The 17,218-nt window shown below is 65.9% G+C and overlaps 3 protein-coding genes across 3 annotated transcripts; all 3 read right to left on the bottom strand.

The window, feature by feature from the left end:
• Positions 1-770: 770 nt before the first annotated feature.
• Positions 771-2,755, bottom strand: LRRC26 (leucine rich repeat containing 26). The gene is made up of 4 exons (XM_068553181.1): positions 2,744-2,755; positions 2,466-2,600; positions 1,165-2,194; positions 771-1,072 (listed from the first exon to the last, which is right to left on the bottom strand). The coding sequence occupies exons 1-4, from the start codon at positions 2,753-2,755 to the stop codon at positions 771-773; spliced, it is 1,479 nt and encodes a 492-aa protein (XP_068409282.1).
• Positions 2,756-2,845: 90 nt separating this feature from the next.
• On the bottom strand, positions 2,846-3,817 carry TMEM210 (transmembrane protein 210). The gene is made up of 4 exons (XM_068552001.1): positions 3,730-3,817; positions 3,431-3,566; positions 3,199-3,228; positions 2,846-3,032 (listed from the first exon to the last, which is right to left on the bottom strand). The coding sequence occupies exons 1-4, from the start codon at positions 3,815-3,817 to the stop codon at positions 2,846-2,848; spliced, it is 441 nt and encodes a 146-aa protein (XP_068408102.1).
• Positions 3,818-6,599: 2,782 nt separating this feature from the next.
• On the bottom strand, positions 6,600-17,209 carry ANAPC2 (anaphase promoting complex subunit 2). Its single transcript, XM_068552337.1, has 13 exons — positions 17,037-17,209; positions 16,124-16,746; positions 15,031-15,163; positions 13,864-14,038; positions 13,575-13,694; positions 13,153-13,270; positions 12,292-12,473; positions 11,799-11,940; positions 11,359-11,434; positions 11,073-11,276; positions 7,491-7,620; positions 6,984-7,219; positions 6,600-6,897 (listed from the first exon to the last, which is right to left on the bottom strand). Exons 1-13 carry the CDS (start codon positions 17,145-17,147, stop codon positions 6,685-6,687), a joined length of 2,463 nt encoding a protein of 820 aa, XP_068408438.1. The 5' UTR covers positions 17,148-17,209; the 3' UTR covers positions 6,600-6,684.
• Between the last annotated feature and the right edge of the window lie 9 nt (positions 17,210-17,218).

Here is a 17,218-nt window from a genome sequence, read left to right as displayed (position 1 = left end):
GAGGCTTGGGCCAGAGCTGCTGAGGACGGGTCAGAGCTGAGCTGGCTGGGCAGGGCCGCAGGGCACTCCGGCAGAGGCAGGGCCCTGGGGTCTCTGAGCAGTGGGGAGAGGGGCTGACTTGGCCCCGGGCAGAGGGGCTTGGAGCAGAGACTGAAGCCCCATCCTTCCCCAGCCACCACCAGAGCCACCATGGGGGCCCTTGGCCCTGGCTGGCTGGGTCCCCCGCTCCCGCAGCGCCGGCACCTCACAGCCTTGTCCCACCTCTCCCTTCTTGCCCACATCCCTTCTCCGCTTGACCCCATCCTCTGAGCTGGCCCTGCCCTTCCCGGACTGCAGACCCTGACCCCCCAGCTGGCAGCTGCCTCCCAGGGGCGCGCTCGGGCTCCCCACTGCCTCCCCCTTCTCCGGACTCCGTGAGGGCTGAGCCTTCTCTTCGCCTCCTCTGGCCCGCAGCCCAGGATGCGCTTCCCCGGACGCTGGCTCGGGACTGTCCTCAGCCCCGCGCGCCACCTTGTACAGGCCCAGCCCTTCCCGCGTCCAGGCGTGTGCCTTCCCCCGCTGCGGCCCGAGCGCCGCCGAGCGCTGCCCCTCCGCCCCAGGGGCCCGGCGCGCACCGCCCTCCCCCCGCCACCCCACCCACCCGGTATGTGCAGTGGTGATGCCGAAAGGAATGTCAAGAAAACTTCGATCTGTGTCGCTTGTTGACGCCTGCAGGGAGTGTGAAGGAGGGCAGGGGATAGGGGGAAGGTTCGAGGGCGGCCGCGGCCCGCTCAGGCTTGGGCGGCGGCGACTGCCGCAGGCGAGGCCATGCCGGCACCGGGATCCGGCAGACTCCTCGGCGGGCGGCGGGCGGCGGCGCGGCGGCGGCGCGTGCGGCAGGCGGTGAGCACGGAGCCCAGCGCCAGGCAGGCGGCCAGGCTAGCGAGGAAGGAGACGGGCCCGAGCGCGTAGACCACGGCCAGTTCCCGCGCGGCAAGGGGCCGCGCGCAGTGGCTGAAGGCGGCGTCGGGGAAGGCGGTCAAGGGGCTGAGCGTCAGGCGCCCCGGCGACACGCAGATCAGCGTCTCGGCCTCTGCGGGACACGGGAGCGGCGTCAGGCGACGGCGGCGGCAGTGGCCCGCCCCGCCCGCGCCCGCGCCCGCGCCCCCGGCCCCGAGGGCTCACCTGGCGCGGGCAGCGGGTGCCTGCGCAGCCAGGTGCAGAGTGGGCGCAGCGCGCAGCCGTAGGCCCAGGGGTTGCCGCGCAGCCGCAGCGTGTTGAGAGCGGGCAGGCCCGCCAGGAGCGCGGGCGCGAGGGCGGGCAGCTCGTTGTCCTGCAGGCTGAGCGTGCGCAGCAGCGGGAGCGGGCCCAGCACCGCGGGCTCTAGACGCGCCAGCCGGTTGCCGGCCAGCGAGAGGACGCAAAGCGCGCGCAGTGGAGCGAAGGTGCCGGGCACCAGCGCCTCCAGCTGGTTGGCGCTGAGGTCGAGCTGCTTCAGCGCGTCCAGGCCCCAGAAGGCCCGCGCGTGCACCCAGCGCAGTCCGTTCTCGCGCAGGTCCAGGCGTAGCAGCGCCCCAGCGCCCACGAAGGCGCCGGGCGGCAGCGCACGCACGCGGTTGTGGTCCAGCAGCAGCGCGCGCACGCGCTGGCTCAGGCCCCCTGGCACGGCGGGCAGCGCGCGCCCTGAGCAGTTGGCCTGGCCCTCTGGCGCGCACGCGCACGCCTCGGGGCAGTCCGGGGCGCCCGGGGTTGCTGAGGCGGGGGTTGCCGAGGGGGCGGCTGCGGGGGGCGCCTGGATCCAGACTGGCCACGGCGACAGCAGCAGTAGGAACAGCGGCGGCAGCCGCCGCGAGAGAAAGGAGGGGCTCCGCATGGGGGCAACGGTAGGAGGCCAGCTGCCCAGGCGTCCCGGGAGCCCGTCCGTCCCACGGCTGGTCCCGCGCCTAGGGCGGAGGCTGGGCACATAGCCAGCGCCCGCCACTGCCAGCCACCTGTCCTGAAGCCCTGAGCTCCTCTTGGCTCCGCGCCAGCAGCAGCACTGACAAGACGCTACCCCCTCCTCACCTGCGTGGTCCACCGCCCCGCACCCGGGTGAGGCCTGGGCAACTGGACCACACCGTCGACCCCGCAGCCTCACCCCCACTGAACTCATGGCTGCGACACACGGAACAGGACCCAGTGAGCCCTGCTCCTCCCCCGAGTCTCCACCCGCCTCCTCTCAGCAGAGTGACCCTAGAGCACATATACAGGAGCCCCCACCTAGGGATGGTCCCATCCCCATGGGGCACACGCACATGATGGGGGCCTGAACCCAGGGGACAGGCAGTGAGGTAGAGGGAGGGCTGCACACCTGAGGAAGGGGAGGCCACCACATCTGCCCCACCCTGCCCACCAAGGACTCTGCTGGAACTTCAAGGACACAGTGTGGGTGGAGCAGGGGCACCAGCCCAAGTCCTCCTGTCACGTGCTGCTCCCTCTGGACTCACCAGAGTTGCAGGTCCTGTCCCGGCATTTTCCTGGGGTGGGGGTGGGGGTGGGATGGGCAGGGGCTCACGGGGGGGCGGGGGGTGGCTGCCTGCTTCATGGGACAGAGCGGCAGGAAGATGCAGGGAGGAGCTGGGCTGGGGCCACAACGGCAGGAAGTGGAAACCCCAGGGGTGTGCCCCCTGCCCTGCAGGGTGGACAGCGGGAGCCCAGCATGGGCACTGGGCACCCCACTGAAGAGACAGGAGGCGACGCAGGTAGGTACAGACCCCTCCCCCACCCCAAGATGCATCTGCAGAAGGGCTCGAGGGGGGCCAGCAGGGAGGACAACGCAGACCCGCTAACTACTGTTTAATTCCCCTTCCCCCAGCTGCCCGAAGCCCTACTCAGGCGGCGGGGGTTGGGGGGGCAGCTCCGCTAGGGTCGAGTCCACAGTGATGGTCGTGAGGCCATGATCTTCCAGGGGCGGCGTCATGGTAATCTCCATTTCAGGGGCCATGAGGTGGGACTCCACGTGCACCGCGTGCAGGTCCATGTGATCTTCCTGAGCCCCGAAGTGCCCCACCAACCTGCACAGCGTGGTCCAGGTCAGGCCAGCTGCAGGCGGCCATCAGCACGGGCTCATGAGGCCTCAACCAGCCAGGGCTCCTGCCGTGTCTGTGAACCACACCTCCCGGGGGGCTCGGGGAGCAGGGGCACAGCTCGCCCTGGGGGTCCTCCCCTGCAGTCACTCACCTGTTGTCCATGTGTCCGGGGCATGTTTCACTGAGGGGCGGGGGGGAACAAAGGTAAGGCGTGAGTCTGGCCTCCAGGAGCCCAGCGGTGCTCCCCACACCTCTCTCCATCCCATCCTGGGAGACTCCATTCCCAAGTCCCTGGTGACCTCGCCCATCGAGGCCAAGGGCCCAGGGGGACGGCCTGGCCCCGCAGCCCTCACCCGCCCGCCCTGGCCCTGGGGCTCACGCACCCCTTGGCTCGAATGATGCCAACCGCCACGATGATGAGAGCGCAGAAGCAGCTGGCGCCGATGCCCGCCAGCACCACCAGCAGGGCAATGAGGGCCTCGCGGCTGAGGCCAAGGCTACACTCGCAGTAGGTTCCAGCTGCAGACACAGGGCCAAGGGGCTGTCGTCACCTCCCCATGGGTGAACCCCAAGCCCACCCTCCCACCCCCGGCAGCCACCAGAAGGACACGAGCGCGCCTGGCCTGCCTGGACCAGGGAGGGGCCCTGGCTGGGGACAGGGTTGGGGAACAGGAGGCGGCACCTGCAGCAGGGATGAGCAAAAGGGACAAACAGATCAGGCCGAGGGGGCTGCCAACCAGGCAGGAGTCAGGCTGGGGACAGGGGGCCATGTCCACGCCTCTGGACAGAACCCATCGGAAGGTGCTGACCTCACAATGGAGCTGTGAGGCAGGGCGGGTGGGGGCAGGGCCTCGCCTTGGGCTTCACCGCCCTCGGGCGCTGGGCTTTGAGGAGCCCTGGGCAGGCAGCCCCAGGGTAGGGCAGGTAGGGCGGCCGGGGCCTGGGAGTCACCCCAGAGTGCCCTGGCCAGATCTGAGGCAGGGGCAGCGGTGGGGCTGCCGCGGTCTTGGAAGGAGAGCGCTTCACGGCAAAGGGGCAGTGGCTGCACTTGGGCCCCTGGGGTCGCAGAGGCAGCGGCCTGGAAACCCAGAGAGGTCCACAGTGGGCAAGCCCGGGCCTCAGTTTCTCTGTTAGGATAAGGGCTGCTGCAGCTTAGGTGGGGCCTGGGCTCCAGCTGACTCATGTCACCACCCTCCCCCCAGGACTGGAACAAGCAGGGACCAAGGGAGGCCCGGGGGTGCACACGCACCCGCCGCACACGGGCCCCGGCAGTGTCTCGCAGGACACCCTCGAGGCCCAGGTGGCTGTGAAATGGCTGCAGGCGGCGCCCGGGGCTCTGGCGTAAGTGTGTCATCAGAGTTGGCGCACGGCCACCGCCGCAGCCTGTCCCCTGTGCAGCCTCTCGCAGACCAGGCGAGCGCTGTCCACAGGAGGCTGGCGCGGCTGGGGTTAACCTCAGCCTCCTCCCCTAAGGACCTGCCGAGCAAACCCAGGCAGCAGGAGCAAATACCTGCCCCCAGCCACGGCTAACCCCGCAGGGCACTGGGGGTGGGGAGCGCCCCGCTGGGCCGCAGTCAACCCCTGGTCACTGGGGACCTCCCTGACCCTCACACAGGTGCCCCCTCCTGGTGGCAGCTCCTGGCACACACCTACACCTGTTGAGTGATCCTATGACCTGAGACGCTGGGTTTTACCACACTCATCCACAAACTGAGTCCAAAGGGACTCAGAGCAGGTGTGTCCAGGCTCAGCGGCTGGCACTGCCACCCTGCCAGGCCAGTCCAGCAGGTCTGTATCCTGGTTAGGATGACGAAGGCATGCCCAGCCCAGTGCCAGGCAGGAAGTCCCTCTTCTTTTTTTCTTTAAGTGTCTTTATTACTTATTTATTTTTGGCTGCGTTGGGTCTTTGCCGCCGTGCGCAGGCTTTCCCTAGTTCCAGTAAGCCGGGGCCACTCTTCGTCGCAGTGCGGGGCCCTCTCATTGCGGCGGCTTCTCTTGTGGCGCACAGGCTCTAGGCGCGCGGGCTTCAGTAGTTGTGGCTTGTGGGCCCTAGAGCACAGGCTCAGTAGTTGTGGCGCACGAGCTTAGTTGCTGCGTGGCATGTGGGATCTTCCCAGACCAGGGCTTGAACCTGTGTCCCCCGCATTGGCAGGCGGATTCTTAACCACTGCGCCACCAGGGAAGTCCCAAGCCCCTCTTGTGACCACAGTGCAGCCCGCCTTGGATGGGGCCAAGCAGGTGGAGCCCAAGGGGGGGACCCACTGGCCTGTCACTCCTCAAACTGCTAAGGCCATGCAGCTCATCTCTCCAAACCTCACAGCAAACACCACTCCGTGGAGCAAGAAGGAAAAGCCCTAGAGGGAGTTCCCGGGCAGTCTAGGGGTTAGGATTGCGGGCTTTCACTACTGTGGCCTGGGTTCAGTCCCTGGGTGGGGAACTGAGACCCCAGAAACTGCACGGCACAGCCAAGAAACAAAAAAAAGCAAAGCCCCAGAGCAGGACGGACACTAGGGCCCTCGAGCAGAACAGGCCAAAGAGAGGAGCGGGGGCACTGGGCGCAGACTGGTGAGGAGCCGCAGCGTGTGTGGGGGCAGCGGGCACGGCTCCAGGCCTGGGAATGCACCGCAGGGAGGAGCAGGGCAGTGGAGACGTTCGTTCCAAAGGGCCTTTGTTGCCGTGGGGACGGCGCCACCGGGCTCGATCAGTTCCCGCTGGACAAGTGAAGGTCTGGGCCACGGAGGCTGCGGCACCGAGCGCAGCTTTGAAGGCCTCGGGCCTGGCAGAGCTAACAGCCTCCCCGCCTCCTGGGACCTGGGAGCAAGGGCAGCGCGGGGCCCCCAGTGCTGGCCTCGGACAGGACCCTGTGCTCCGGACACAACAGCCCTGTGCCGCAGCTCTGGGGATGGCTGGACCCACTGGGCCCGGCATCTTGTGCTAGGAACATCGGGGCCCCCAGGCGCTCCTGACCACACGCCTCGGGGCACGGGAAGAACTGGCCTTTCTGAAAGCACTCTTCCTTGGAAGCCCCCAGCATGGCAGCTGCCCGAGCCTAGGCGTGTCCCAGGCAGCACGTCATGCTGGAGACGCAAGAAGTTCTTGGCTTCACAGGGGCTGCCTGGCCACCCGCCCACCTCACGCATTCTGATGGAGCCCCCCGGGCCCCAGCAGCAGCCCTGGGGCTCTCAGCCCAGCATTTGGGCGCCAGACCCTCACGCCGGCAGAGAGAGGGGGACCCGAGGGCTTCTTTCAAAGGCCAGAGGGGTGAGGCTGGAGCTGGAGGTCCCTCAGGAGGGCGGCCCAGGAAGGCCCATCTCCCAGACAGCCCACCCCCGGTGAGCTCCTGCCCAAGCCACGAGTGACGGGGGCCTCTGTCAGCCACGGTGGCCCAGAGACACCACGTGCCAGGGCTCCCGGCCTGGAGCCCAAACCCAGGTGTGCAGCTCCCCGCCGACTCCCGGGAGCCGGGCTCTGCCAGGCTCTGTCGGAGGCCGGTCTGGAGGGGGAGTCTGACCGCGTGTCCACGAAGCCCACAGAGCCAGCAGGACAGGGAGGGAGGGAGAACCGTCTGCTTTACTCTCATTCGGGTGCTGGGCGGGGGCTGGGCGGGGGCTGGGCGGGGGCGGGGCCTGGCAGCGGCTCAGCCGCAGCTCTTGGGCAGGCGGTAGACGCCAGCGGAGTAGACGAGCTGCTGGTCGCGCACCTTCCTCTGCAGGAAGCCCTGGAGCTCCTGCAGGTCGATCTCGGCCAGCGCGGGGCCGGTGACCACGAACATGCGCAGCATGCTGTAGATGCGCTCCAGCGACAGGCTCTCCAGGTTGGTCAGCATGGCCTGGATGTACGTCCAGAAGAGCTGGGGGCACAGCGGCCGGGGGCCGGCGGTCAGGCCCCGCTCCGGGCGGCGCCCCCCCCGCCCCACCTGCCAGGCCCCGGGCGCACCAGCAGCTCCTCCTCCTTCTGGTCGGCCTGCGAGGCCATGCCCGAGTCGCTCTCGTCGTCGCTGTCGACGAGCACCATGCTGTCCCGGTCCTGGGGCCGCTCCTCCTCCACCACCGAGAAGGTGCCGGCCGGCTCCTCTCGCAGCACGCCCTGCTGCAGCCACACCGACACGCGCCGCCGCAGCAGCGCCACGGGCATCTTCACCACCTTGCTCAGCTCCTCCAGGGTCCAGCTGGCTGTGGGCAGGGCGGCCGAGCACACGGCATGCTGGGCGGGGCTGTGCCCCCGCAGCTCGTCGGCCCAGCTCAGCAGGACCGGCAGGACCCTCACGGCACAGCCAGGCCCCAGCGGGGGGACGGGGCGGGGGGGGGGGGCAGGTGGGAAGGGCCTACTGCCCGCATGGCTCTGGGCCGCCGGGGTCCTGCCCACCCTCCACCCACCCTCCACCGGGGACAGAACGGTGCCCTCCCGGGAGGCGTGGCCAGAGCAGGGCAGCTGGGGGCTTACCTTGGTCCTGGAAGTACAGCAGGACCACCGCCTGCACAGGGGTCACCGCCACAGACAGGGTACGGTCGGCCAGCTCCACATCCATGGTCACCAGGCCCAAGGTGTGCTTCCAGCTGAGCGTCCGCATGGCCTGGGGAGGGCTGGGGTCAGCACAGGCCGCCCGGCGGGTCCGGCTGGACAAGGCTTTGCTACCTGGGACCGGGTGAGGAAGGGCTCCCTGACCTGCCCCCACCCTGGCGGGCAGCGACGGGACCAGCACACGGCGGGACTCCAGTCCCCTCCCCCTCAACCGGCACCCCCTAACAGCAAGGGCCCCTGTGCCTCTGAGAGAAACGTCCACGTCCTGGCCTCAGGACCTCAGAAAGTGACCTGACTCGGAAACCAGGCCTTTGCAGATGTCGTTAGGGAAGAAGAGGTCGTGCTGGAGCCCCGTGAACCCTAATCTAACTCAATCAGGGTCCTCACGGGAGGGCAGACGGTGTTCGAGGCTTCAGCGACACAGGCCCCCCTGGAGGCTGGAAGAGGCAGGAAGGACTCGCCCGCAGCCTCCAGAAGGCCCACACCTCCATCTCACACCCCGGCCTCCAGAGCCAAGAGAAGTTCCTGTTTTAGCACCTGGCGTGCGGTACGTTGTTGCCACCATGGGACAGCGATACAGACTTCAGCCGGAGGGGAAGGTGCTGCCGTAGCAAATACCTTTTTAGAACACATGGATGTGGCTGTGGTGTTGGGGGATGGGGGGGGCTGGGAAAGTTTTGAGCTGCATGCTCATAAAATCCTGGGTTGCCCTGGAGAGACTATTGGCAGAAACACAGACAGGAAAGGCCATTCCAGTGAGGCCTGTTGAAGCAAGGAACACATCACCGGAGATGGGAGGAAAGGCGACCCGTCACGCGGCGGCAGAGACGTGCTCTGCTGGGTGGAAAGCAGAACTCGCGAGGGAGGAACCTGGACGTTAGGTTGAGATTTCCAAGCAAAGTATGGAAGGTGCAGCCTGCTTTCTCCTCACCGCTTCTAGTGACTTGAGAGGGAAAACCGAGGAAGGACCTGGTGAGCAGAAAGGAGCCAGCACCTGGCCGTGGGCTCTGCAGACAGAGCCCGTATGGCCCTAGAGGTGACCTGTGTCAAGGTGGCACCAACCAGCAGTGCCCAGGAGCCAGGACAGAGAGGGTCCAGGAGAGGTGTGAGAGCCCCCAGGCCCACGGACTGGACGCCGAGAACTGCATGCAGGCCAACAAGGTTCCTGAGAATTTAATAGCAGTGGAACCGAGGCCAGCCTGGGTGGAAAGGGAGGGACGGCCAAAGGAGAGCATGACTCTGAGGGCAGGGCCGTGATGCAGAGGCCTGGCCTGGCAGGGTGGGGTTGCCCCCCAGGGCAGAGAAGACTGGCATCCAGCCAAATGGAGGGGAACTTCCTCCAGTGGATTTCAGACTTGCTTAGGGCCTGGGAACCCTCCCTTCCTTCCAGTATCTCCCTTTTGGAGGGCAGGTGTCTGCCCAACGCCTGTCCCACCACTGGACTTTGGAAGCAGAGAGATATTTATTCACAGGTTTACAGCTGAAAGAGAATCGTGCCCCAGCTCTCACCCTGACCTGACTTAGAGATCTGAGACTTTGAGTTGGCGCCAGAATGGTTAAGACTTTGGGGACGGTAGACGTGGCTAAATGTATCTTGCACATGAGAAGAACGTGAATTTGGGGGGCCAGAGAGTAGACTCTCACAGGTTGAACTGTGACCTCCACAAATGATGTTAAAGTCCTTACCCCCAGTGCCTCAGAATGTAACCCTATTTGCCAGTCGGGTCACTACAGATGCAGCTAGTTAAGGTGAGGTCACACTGGCGTGGGGGGCCCTAAATCCAGTATGACTGGTATCCCCATAAGAGGAGAGTTTGGACACAGAGACACCGGGAGAGGCTGTGGGGCACGGTGCACGGGTCAGAGTGACGCCTCTACAAGCCAAGCAACATCTGGAGCCCCAGCAGCTGGAAGAGGCAAGAGGATCCTCCCCTGGAGCCTTTGGAGGGAGCGCGGCCCTGCCCATACCTTGGCTTTGAACTTCTGGCTGCCAGAACTGAGACAATAAGTTTCCGGTGCATCGATGGCCCCTGTCTGGACTACTTTGTTAGGGCCGCCCCGGGGGACACTGGTCACTCTGAGCTAAGCGCTGCTCTAACTCCTTCTTCACACCCCCAGCTCTGAAGGGGGGCGACAGCTAACCCCTCTACAGCTGGCAGCTGGCCAAGCTCATAACCACGCACTCTGGCTCCAAGGCCGTGACCTTTACCACCACTCCAGCCTGCAGCGGGCACACGCGAGGCCCAGCAGCAGATGGCACAGGCACGGCCACCCCCACGTGTCCAGCGCAGTCCTCGGGCCAGGAGCCCGGCTGGCGGGAGGCAGAGGCACCGTGGCCACGGGCCTGACCTCTTGGCACAGACCGGGGGCCTGCCCGGCCGCTCCAGCGCCGTCACGCCGGGTACACGGGCCTGAGAAGGAGGACATGCCTGAGCCACCCCCAGGCCCCGGGGGGGACTCCGGAGGAAGCCGGCGGGGCCTCTCCAGGCAGGGGAGCTGCGGCGCAGAGGCCAGCAGGGCAGCCAGAGCGGCAGGGGAGGGCGCCGAGCACACGGGCGGGCCACGTGGACGTCCTCCACCGGGGAGGGCCCCACAGAGCAAGCGCCACCCCCCACGCAGGGGCAGGAAGGGTCCCGGCCGGGCCCCACCTGCCGCCCTCCTGGGGCTCTGTCCTGAGGGCTCCCACCTCCAGGGGTGTCCCAGGTCCCTCCAGGGCTCAGGGTCTGCACCCTGGACACCTGCAGCCCTGTCCTCTGCTTGGGTGCCTGGCGTCTCCTCCAGCCGGTGGCCTCTCAGGCCCCACACCCCACTCATCAGACTGAACGCCCCAGAACCCACTTCTCCACCTGTCCCCTGAAACCTGGGACAGGTGTCCCAACTCCCTCCTCTCTCCCAACACGGCTCCTCTGAACCATCACCTGGAAGAAGGGTCCTCCGTGCCACGGACCCTTGCCCACGCCAGGCTCCACCTGCCCACACCTCTCACATGGACTCCCAACGCCAGGACTGGAGGGGACGAGCGATAAATTCTGCCAATCGGCCACTCCTGGCCCCCGGCCTCCTGACCAGCCCACACACCCGCTTCTCCTTGCCGAGCCCTGTGGCCCCAGGAACCTGACAGCAGACAGCATGGTCTGGGTCCTCCAGACAGCAGCTTCCAGGGAAACAAGCCAGGGAGGGGCAGGATGGCGGAGGATCATAGAGGTCAAACACCTCAAAAGCAACCTGGAGACTCCCTAGAGACGCGCATGGAGGAGACACAGCCCCCGACTCCCCCTGAGGCGATCACTGCAGCCCAGCCCCTGGTTCTGAGGCCAAGAGGGTGGACGGTGGAAGAGGCAGCCCAGGGGCACGCCCACTCCCAGCGCCTTGGGGGCACAGGAGGGCGTGCAGAGTGTGTGCACACCTGCACAGCCAGGCTGCCAGGAGGGGAGGGGAGGGCGCTGAGCGCAGGGCACAGACGCGGAGGGACTCGTCCGAGGCGCCCCGGCGGCGCGGCCATACCTTCAGCTTCTCGTACTTCCTGCAGTAGACCTCCAAGGCCTCCCTGACGTCCTCGGGAACCTCCAGCTTCTCATCCTTGAAGGGCGGCCAGAACTCGCTGGAGAGGATGACGGCGTAGACCCCAAATGGCGGCTGCTCCTCTGCGGGCCGCTTCTCGTCCTCCTCGCGGATGTTGGCATTGATGCGGCGCGAGTCTGCCATGTCCTGCGGGGGAGACGGGGCCTCCTGAAGGTCCGGACTGGCAGGGGTAGGGGCCAGGCGGTGGCGGGGAGCCCCAGGCACCTACCTTGAGCATGACCTCGCAGAAGTGCATCGGGGCCTCGCCAAAGCGCAGCTTCAGCAGCTCCACGTTGCGGATCTCCCTGGAAGGACGCCATCTCTGAGGGCTGTGGTGTGCCCCCGCCCCAACTGGCACCTGCAGAGCGACACTGTCCCCCCAACCCCCTCCCTGGAGCAGGGACGCCCCCAGCCCAGGAGGAGAGGTGGGAGCCCTGTGCCCACTCCACCCCAGGAAGGCCAGAAGCCCTGGGACCTACCGCCCCAGGCTCCTTGGCTGCCCCCAGGCCCCCGCTCCCCCGGGGGGCAGAGGCCAAGCACAGGTCAGTCCCCACCCAGCCTCGGGGACCCAGCGCATCCCCGACGCGCACCAGGGCTAACGGAGAGCAGCCACTGCGAGTGAAGGCCACGCCTCCCTGGGGACCCGGAGTGGCACCTCACACGCCTCACCGCTCGGGGCTGAAGCTGAACTGGTGCAGCAGGCGGTCGGCCAGCAGCGAGCGGTACTCGTTGATGAAGAGGTCCTTGCTGCCGTAGATGCTGACCAGCAGGCTGATGATGTCCGAGGAGCGCCGCTTAGAGCTGGACTTCCCTGCACGGCACGGGCACCACCGGCGCCTCTCAGACACGGAGGCGGCACAGACGGTGCCAGGCGGCTCCTGCCCGGCCAAGCCCATGAGGTGGGGATGCCGAAAACCCATTCCTTCTCTAGCTGAAGCAGCAGAAGCAGGTGGGGCAGGCAGGGCACCCCCCCACGGGTCTGGACGGGGACGCCACCCAAGCCAGGTGAAGAACCCTGGGGAACCAGGCGGGGTTACACTCTGACCATGGATCCCCTCGAGCTCCAGAGCCCACATGGCAACAAACTGGAGACCAGAGCGCCTGCCCGACTGGACCACCCCCCGAAATCCAGAGCCTGGCAGCAGGGCCGGCAGGTGCTGACCTGGATCCGCGTCCACAGGGTCGGGGACCCAGTCCTCTGGCTCGCCCGAGTCATCCTCGCTGTCCTGGCCGGTCTCCAGGCTTGCCGGGTCCGTCTTGGACAGCTCAACAGCCAAGTCCCCCGTCCCATCCGAGTCCCCGGTCAGCCCTGCCACGATCTGCCGCACCGTGTCCTCCCGCGTCCTGCCAGGCAAGAGCCCCTCACCGCCTGTCCCACCTGAACACGGGACCCCACCTGACCCGTGCAGCCAGGGCCGTCAGTCACGTGCTAAAGACAAGCCCATGAGACTCCCTCCCCCGCCCCGCCACCCCTAAAACTAAAAAGCTATCATTTTCTAGGAGTAGAGCTGAGATGACGAGACAGACCCAAGGCCAGGCCACGCATGGCCAGGAGGCAGCAGGCCTGAGTTAGGGCAGCTCCAGACGCTGCCCGGCCCCATGCCCAAGCCTCCACTGTGCCCTTCGGCGTTTCTGGGTGGCTGTGCACGGCGCCTGCTCAAACACATTCCCCGGCAGACAGCCCGAGAGGCTCTGCTCCTCGTGCTAGAAGGCCAGCGACACAAGGCCCGACCCTTCCCGCCAGCCCTGGGGCCAGGCTGGCACGAGGCAAAGCTGAGCAGGGGCGCCTGTCCGTGCTGGTGTGGGGCCCCCGGCCTGCACACGGGCCTGGTGACCCTGGGCTACAGGCGTGGGAAGCAGCACTGTCAGAAGGAAGGAGCCCAGCCCGGGAGGGGAGATGGAGCCTCCCCGGCTCCCCAAGGACCACACCCCTCCGGCTCTAGCACGACCCACGGGGAGTGCAGCTGCACGAGTGGGGCCGGGAGCTCCGAGCAGCTTCCTGGAGTCGGCCCCTGGTGCTCACCTCAGGTAGCGGCGAATGGGCTCACAGGCCACCTCCAGGACAACCATGGAGGGATCCAGCACACGCAGCGCCTTGATGGCGGAGATGTACAGGGTGATGATGTCGCACGTATTCACGCCTACGGCCGGGATGGGAGAGCTCTGTCCCAGAAGGGCCCAGGCAACACAGGGCCGCGCAGGCAGCCACCCGAGTCAGGTGACCTGCAGGTCCCACCTCACCCCCAGGAGACCCGCGTGATCTGCAGGGAGCTGTTTCCTCCCCTACCCCTGCGCTCACTTGCTTTCTCCCCTTGCAAAGTGGGGTCTGTTCTAAAGGGACCAGGCGCTGCCCCTGCCCCCGAAGAACCACACAAAACTGCCTCTTAGCCCACTCCCTCCAGATCCGGGCCCTGAGGGTGAATGGCGGGTGGGCCTCGGCAGCACCTGGGTGGAGGAGTCGTGTCTCCAGGGCAGCCTTGAGGGACACAAGAAGCTGCGGCCTCTGGTCGGTCCTCTCCAGGCAGTACTTGAGGTCTTCCACGGCCGGCCGGGAGTCCGGGAAGTCTGCAGGGAGAGGCCGGTCCTGGCACGTGCACACGTGGCGAGCACACACTGTGTGCGAGAGGCCTGGCTCTGCTCGAGACACCACGGTCCCAGATGTGCCCGCCGCCCCACCCTCAATGAGCTGAAGGGCAGAGGCATAGGAAGATGGCTCCCTGGCAGGTGGGCCGACCTCGGATGATGCTGAAGAGCTCCTCGATGCGCAGGCTGGCGTAGATGCGATAGAAGAACCTCTGCACGTGGCAGCGCCACCGGCGCAGGCTGCTCCCGGCCTCTGGGGACGCAGGCCTGCTGGGGCCGTCCTGCAGGAACACCTTGCCCAGCCAGCCGACCACCCTCTCAATCCACTGTCGGGAGGACACAGGTGTGGGACTCTGGGGGCCACGCCCAGAGCAGAGACGAGGAGAAGCCACACAGCTGCCCGCCCCGCTGGCTGGGCCCTGCGAGCCCCCAAGGCCACCTACTCTGGAGACCAGGAGCACATTAAATTCAGCAGGACGAGGGACCCAAAGGAGGCCTCCCAGGGCCTCCATCAACACACACCCAGGCCCCTTCCACACACACCAGCACCCGTGCTCATCCCCAGCAACAGTGGCTCTGACACAGGGCGCTACGTCTGAGCAGATGGACACACCCTGGGGGTCCCATGCACAACGAGACCCCCCCCAAGCACAACCCACAGCACCTAGCGGGAACACTTCCGAGCCCGTGCACGTTAAATCCACAGAACACCCTACCACATGGACCCGAGCGCGTACATGTCTTCCCACCGCCGCCCAGCCACCGGCAAGACCACCTGGACGATGTGCCGCCTAGGGACGGCACAGCTACCCGCCAGACCTCCAGCTTCACGCCACCCACCCCCGTGGCAGGGACGCTTGCTTTGAACACCACCCCTCACCCGCACAGCTTACCTGCATCCTCAGGAGATAGATAGCAGGAGCAGTGGAGGGGAACAGGCAGGAAGTGAGAGCAGGCTGAGGCCCCCCGTGGTTGGGCGCAGCTCTTCCTCAACTCTGTGCAGCCCAGAGCAGATCCCAGACCGTGTCCCAATAGTGTGGATGCCCCCGACGCCCCCCACTGGGACACCCGAGACCTTGGCGTGGCCTCCAGCCACGTGACCCTGCGCAGACCTCGCTAAGCCTGTCACAGGCTCTTCCTTGCTATCACCAGGATGGGCCCAGAACGACTGGCCTCCACCCAGCACCAAGACGACTTCAATCACCAGCAACGTCCTGATGCACCCGGCTCTCCACGCTCTGGCTGTTTCTAAAGCCGAGGTGTCAGTTTTGCCAGAAACCTCTAGTCCACAAGGACACAACCCGCGGGGGGTCCTCACCTTGTGGAACTCACGCAGGAAGGAGCGCTCGTACTCGCCCCGGCAGCGGTCCTCCATCCTCTCCCGGGTCACTTGGTGCAGGGTGGTGGTCACAGCCTCGGCACTGACCCGCTCCAGCAGACTAAGCCTGTGTCTGGAGAAGAGCCCTGCCCGTGGAGAACGCAGAGCACACGCACGCGTGCCCAACCCCACCCCAGCACGTGCCTCCCACAGCTCTCCCGTCGGGGGCACAACTGCACCAGAGGCTTCGAGGAAAAGCTGCTGCGAAAACAAGCACTGGCCAGTGACCACCCGCCCTCTCCAGCTGGCCTCTCTGCCCAGGCCGGGACACTGGCCTTCCCCACGTGATCAACGTGTCTGGCTACTGGGGCCAAGACCCATCTCCCAGAAATGGCCCTGAGACAACAGCTACATACGTCACTACCCTGGTCCCACAAACACAGATGCAGCTGTCTGTGCTCCTTGGTGCAGATGCCGATCTATAAGGACAAAGGCTCCTGAGAGAACGAGGCTTCTGTGAATCAGGCCACACCCTCAGTCCAGCTAAGAGACTCTCTAACAGCTACACTGCTACCACTTCACTCAAAGTGACAAAGTCATCATAAGTAGCCACAGAGAGTGGAGGAACCACATGACAGGACCTGGCTCTAACAACAAGATCCTTCCCTCCTCGAGAGACCAGAAGGGCAATCAGTTTGCCCAGCACGTTGGTCTAACCTCTGACTTGTTCTAGAGAGAAGAAAAAATAGTCGCACCTTCTGCAACCATAGGATAAACATCGTTCCTCTCCTGAGAACCTACAAACAGCACAGCAAAATTCTGCACAGCCCAGGAAATTCAGAATCACGTGGAATCTTAGCATAAGCAAAGCGTGAAATCCTGAGCTAGGGCGAATGACAGGTGCACCTGTGTCCAGGGCGAAAGGTATAAACTCACAACACACGGATCCTGGGGACCCTCTCTTTGGCTACCAGGACAGGTGGCAGAGACCCCCAGCCAGCTCAGCAGCTCTCTGCAGGGGCCAGCTGGACCCAGAGGGGCAAGCAGGAGCCAGGAGGAACAGGGGCACGGCCACGCAGGCACGAGTACTCACAGGACTTGGCTGAGCTGGTGGAACTGCTCCAGCGCCTGGCGGCACCAGCACTGCTGCTTGTCACTGCCACATCCCGCACAGAGTGGGCTCTGCAGAAGGCGGTAGTACCGGCGGCGGGCGTATCTGCTGTCCAGTTCCCCCTCCAGTTCGGGGTCGGTTCCTCCTTCTCCTTTTCTCTTACTCTGCATGTAAACTCTCAAGAAACGCCCATAGAGACGCTGGATCATCTCCTGAAAAGTTCTGGGAGTGGAAAAGAACAAGACGCCCCGCAATGTGGTATGAACCTTTTCCCGAAGCCCCTGAGCTCCGGTGCCCATAAGCAAGCCCAGGCGAGTCCATTTCTCCAGGAGCTCTAGACTATGCAGGTAGGGATCCAGGCGGCTCTCCAGGAGCCCGAAAGCATCGAGGAGCAGCAGAAGGCACTGGGGCTCGTCTGCACAGTTCTCACGTTGGGAGACGGCATTCCAGAACTCAAGGGATATGTTAGCCTGCAGGTCGTTCTGCAGCACCTCTGCGAACCACTCCTCCAGGACCGAGTGCAGACCGTGGCCCCTGAGAACCTCCACCGCCGCCCGGAGCTCCTCCTCCTTTGGAGGGACCGCACCGCTGGTCCGGGAGGATGCCTAGAGTACAGAAAACTGTAAGAAGAGAACACAGCGCAAAGGTGGAGAGAGCGGTGACAGATGTAGAGAGACAAGAAAGGGACAAAGCGCAGGGGAGCCTACGGAAACCCCGCTGCCCTTCGTCGCACGGATGCAGGGCCCACGCTTAGGGACAGGCTGTGGAACAAGAAAGGACTCTGGGGGAAACAGGCTGGACAGAAGCGGGCGGAGGGATCCGTATGAACCCGAGAGTGGACGCGCAGGGTCCCGGGAACCCCGCACGGGCCCGCCGCCCTCTTCTCGGGCCTCACCAGTCCCAGAGCAGCCGGCGGCACCAGTCCGGTGCTCACGGTATTCCAGGCCACCAGCAGCTCTTGGGCAGGTCCGGGGTCATTGTGCGCCGCCGCTTCCGCCGCCGCCATCTGCGCCCACCAGCTCCTAGAGCCGCCGGCGCGGCGCGCGGCGATGACGCAAACGAGAGGCGCGCGGCGGT

The sequence above is a fragment of the Eschrichtius robustus genome, chromosome 10, assembly GCF_028021215.1.
Source record: "Eschrichtius robustus isolate mEscRob2 chromosome 10, mEscRob2.pri, whole genome shotgun sequence".
NCBI lineage: Eukaryota > Metazoa > Chordata > Mammalia > Artiodactyla > Eschrichtiidae > Eschrichtius > Eschrichtius robustus.
This window is presented reverse-complemented; position numbering and strand designations above follow the sequence as displayed.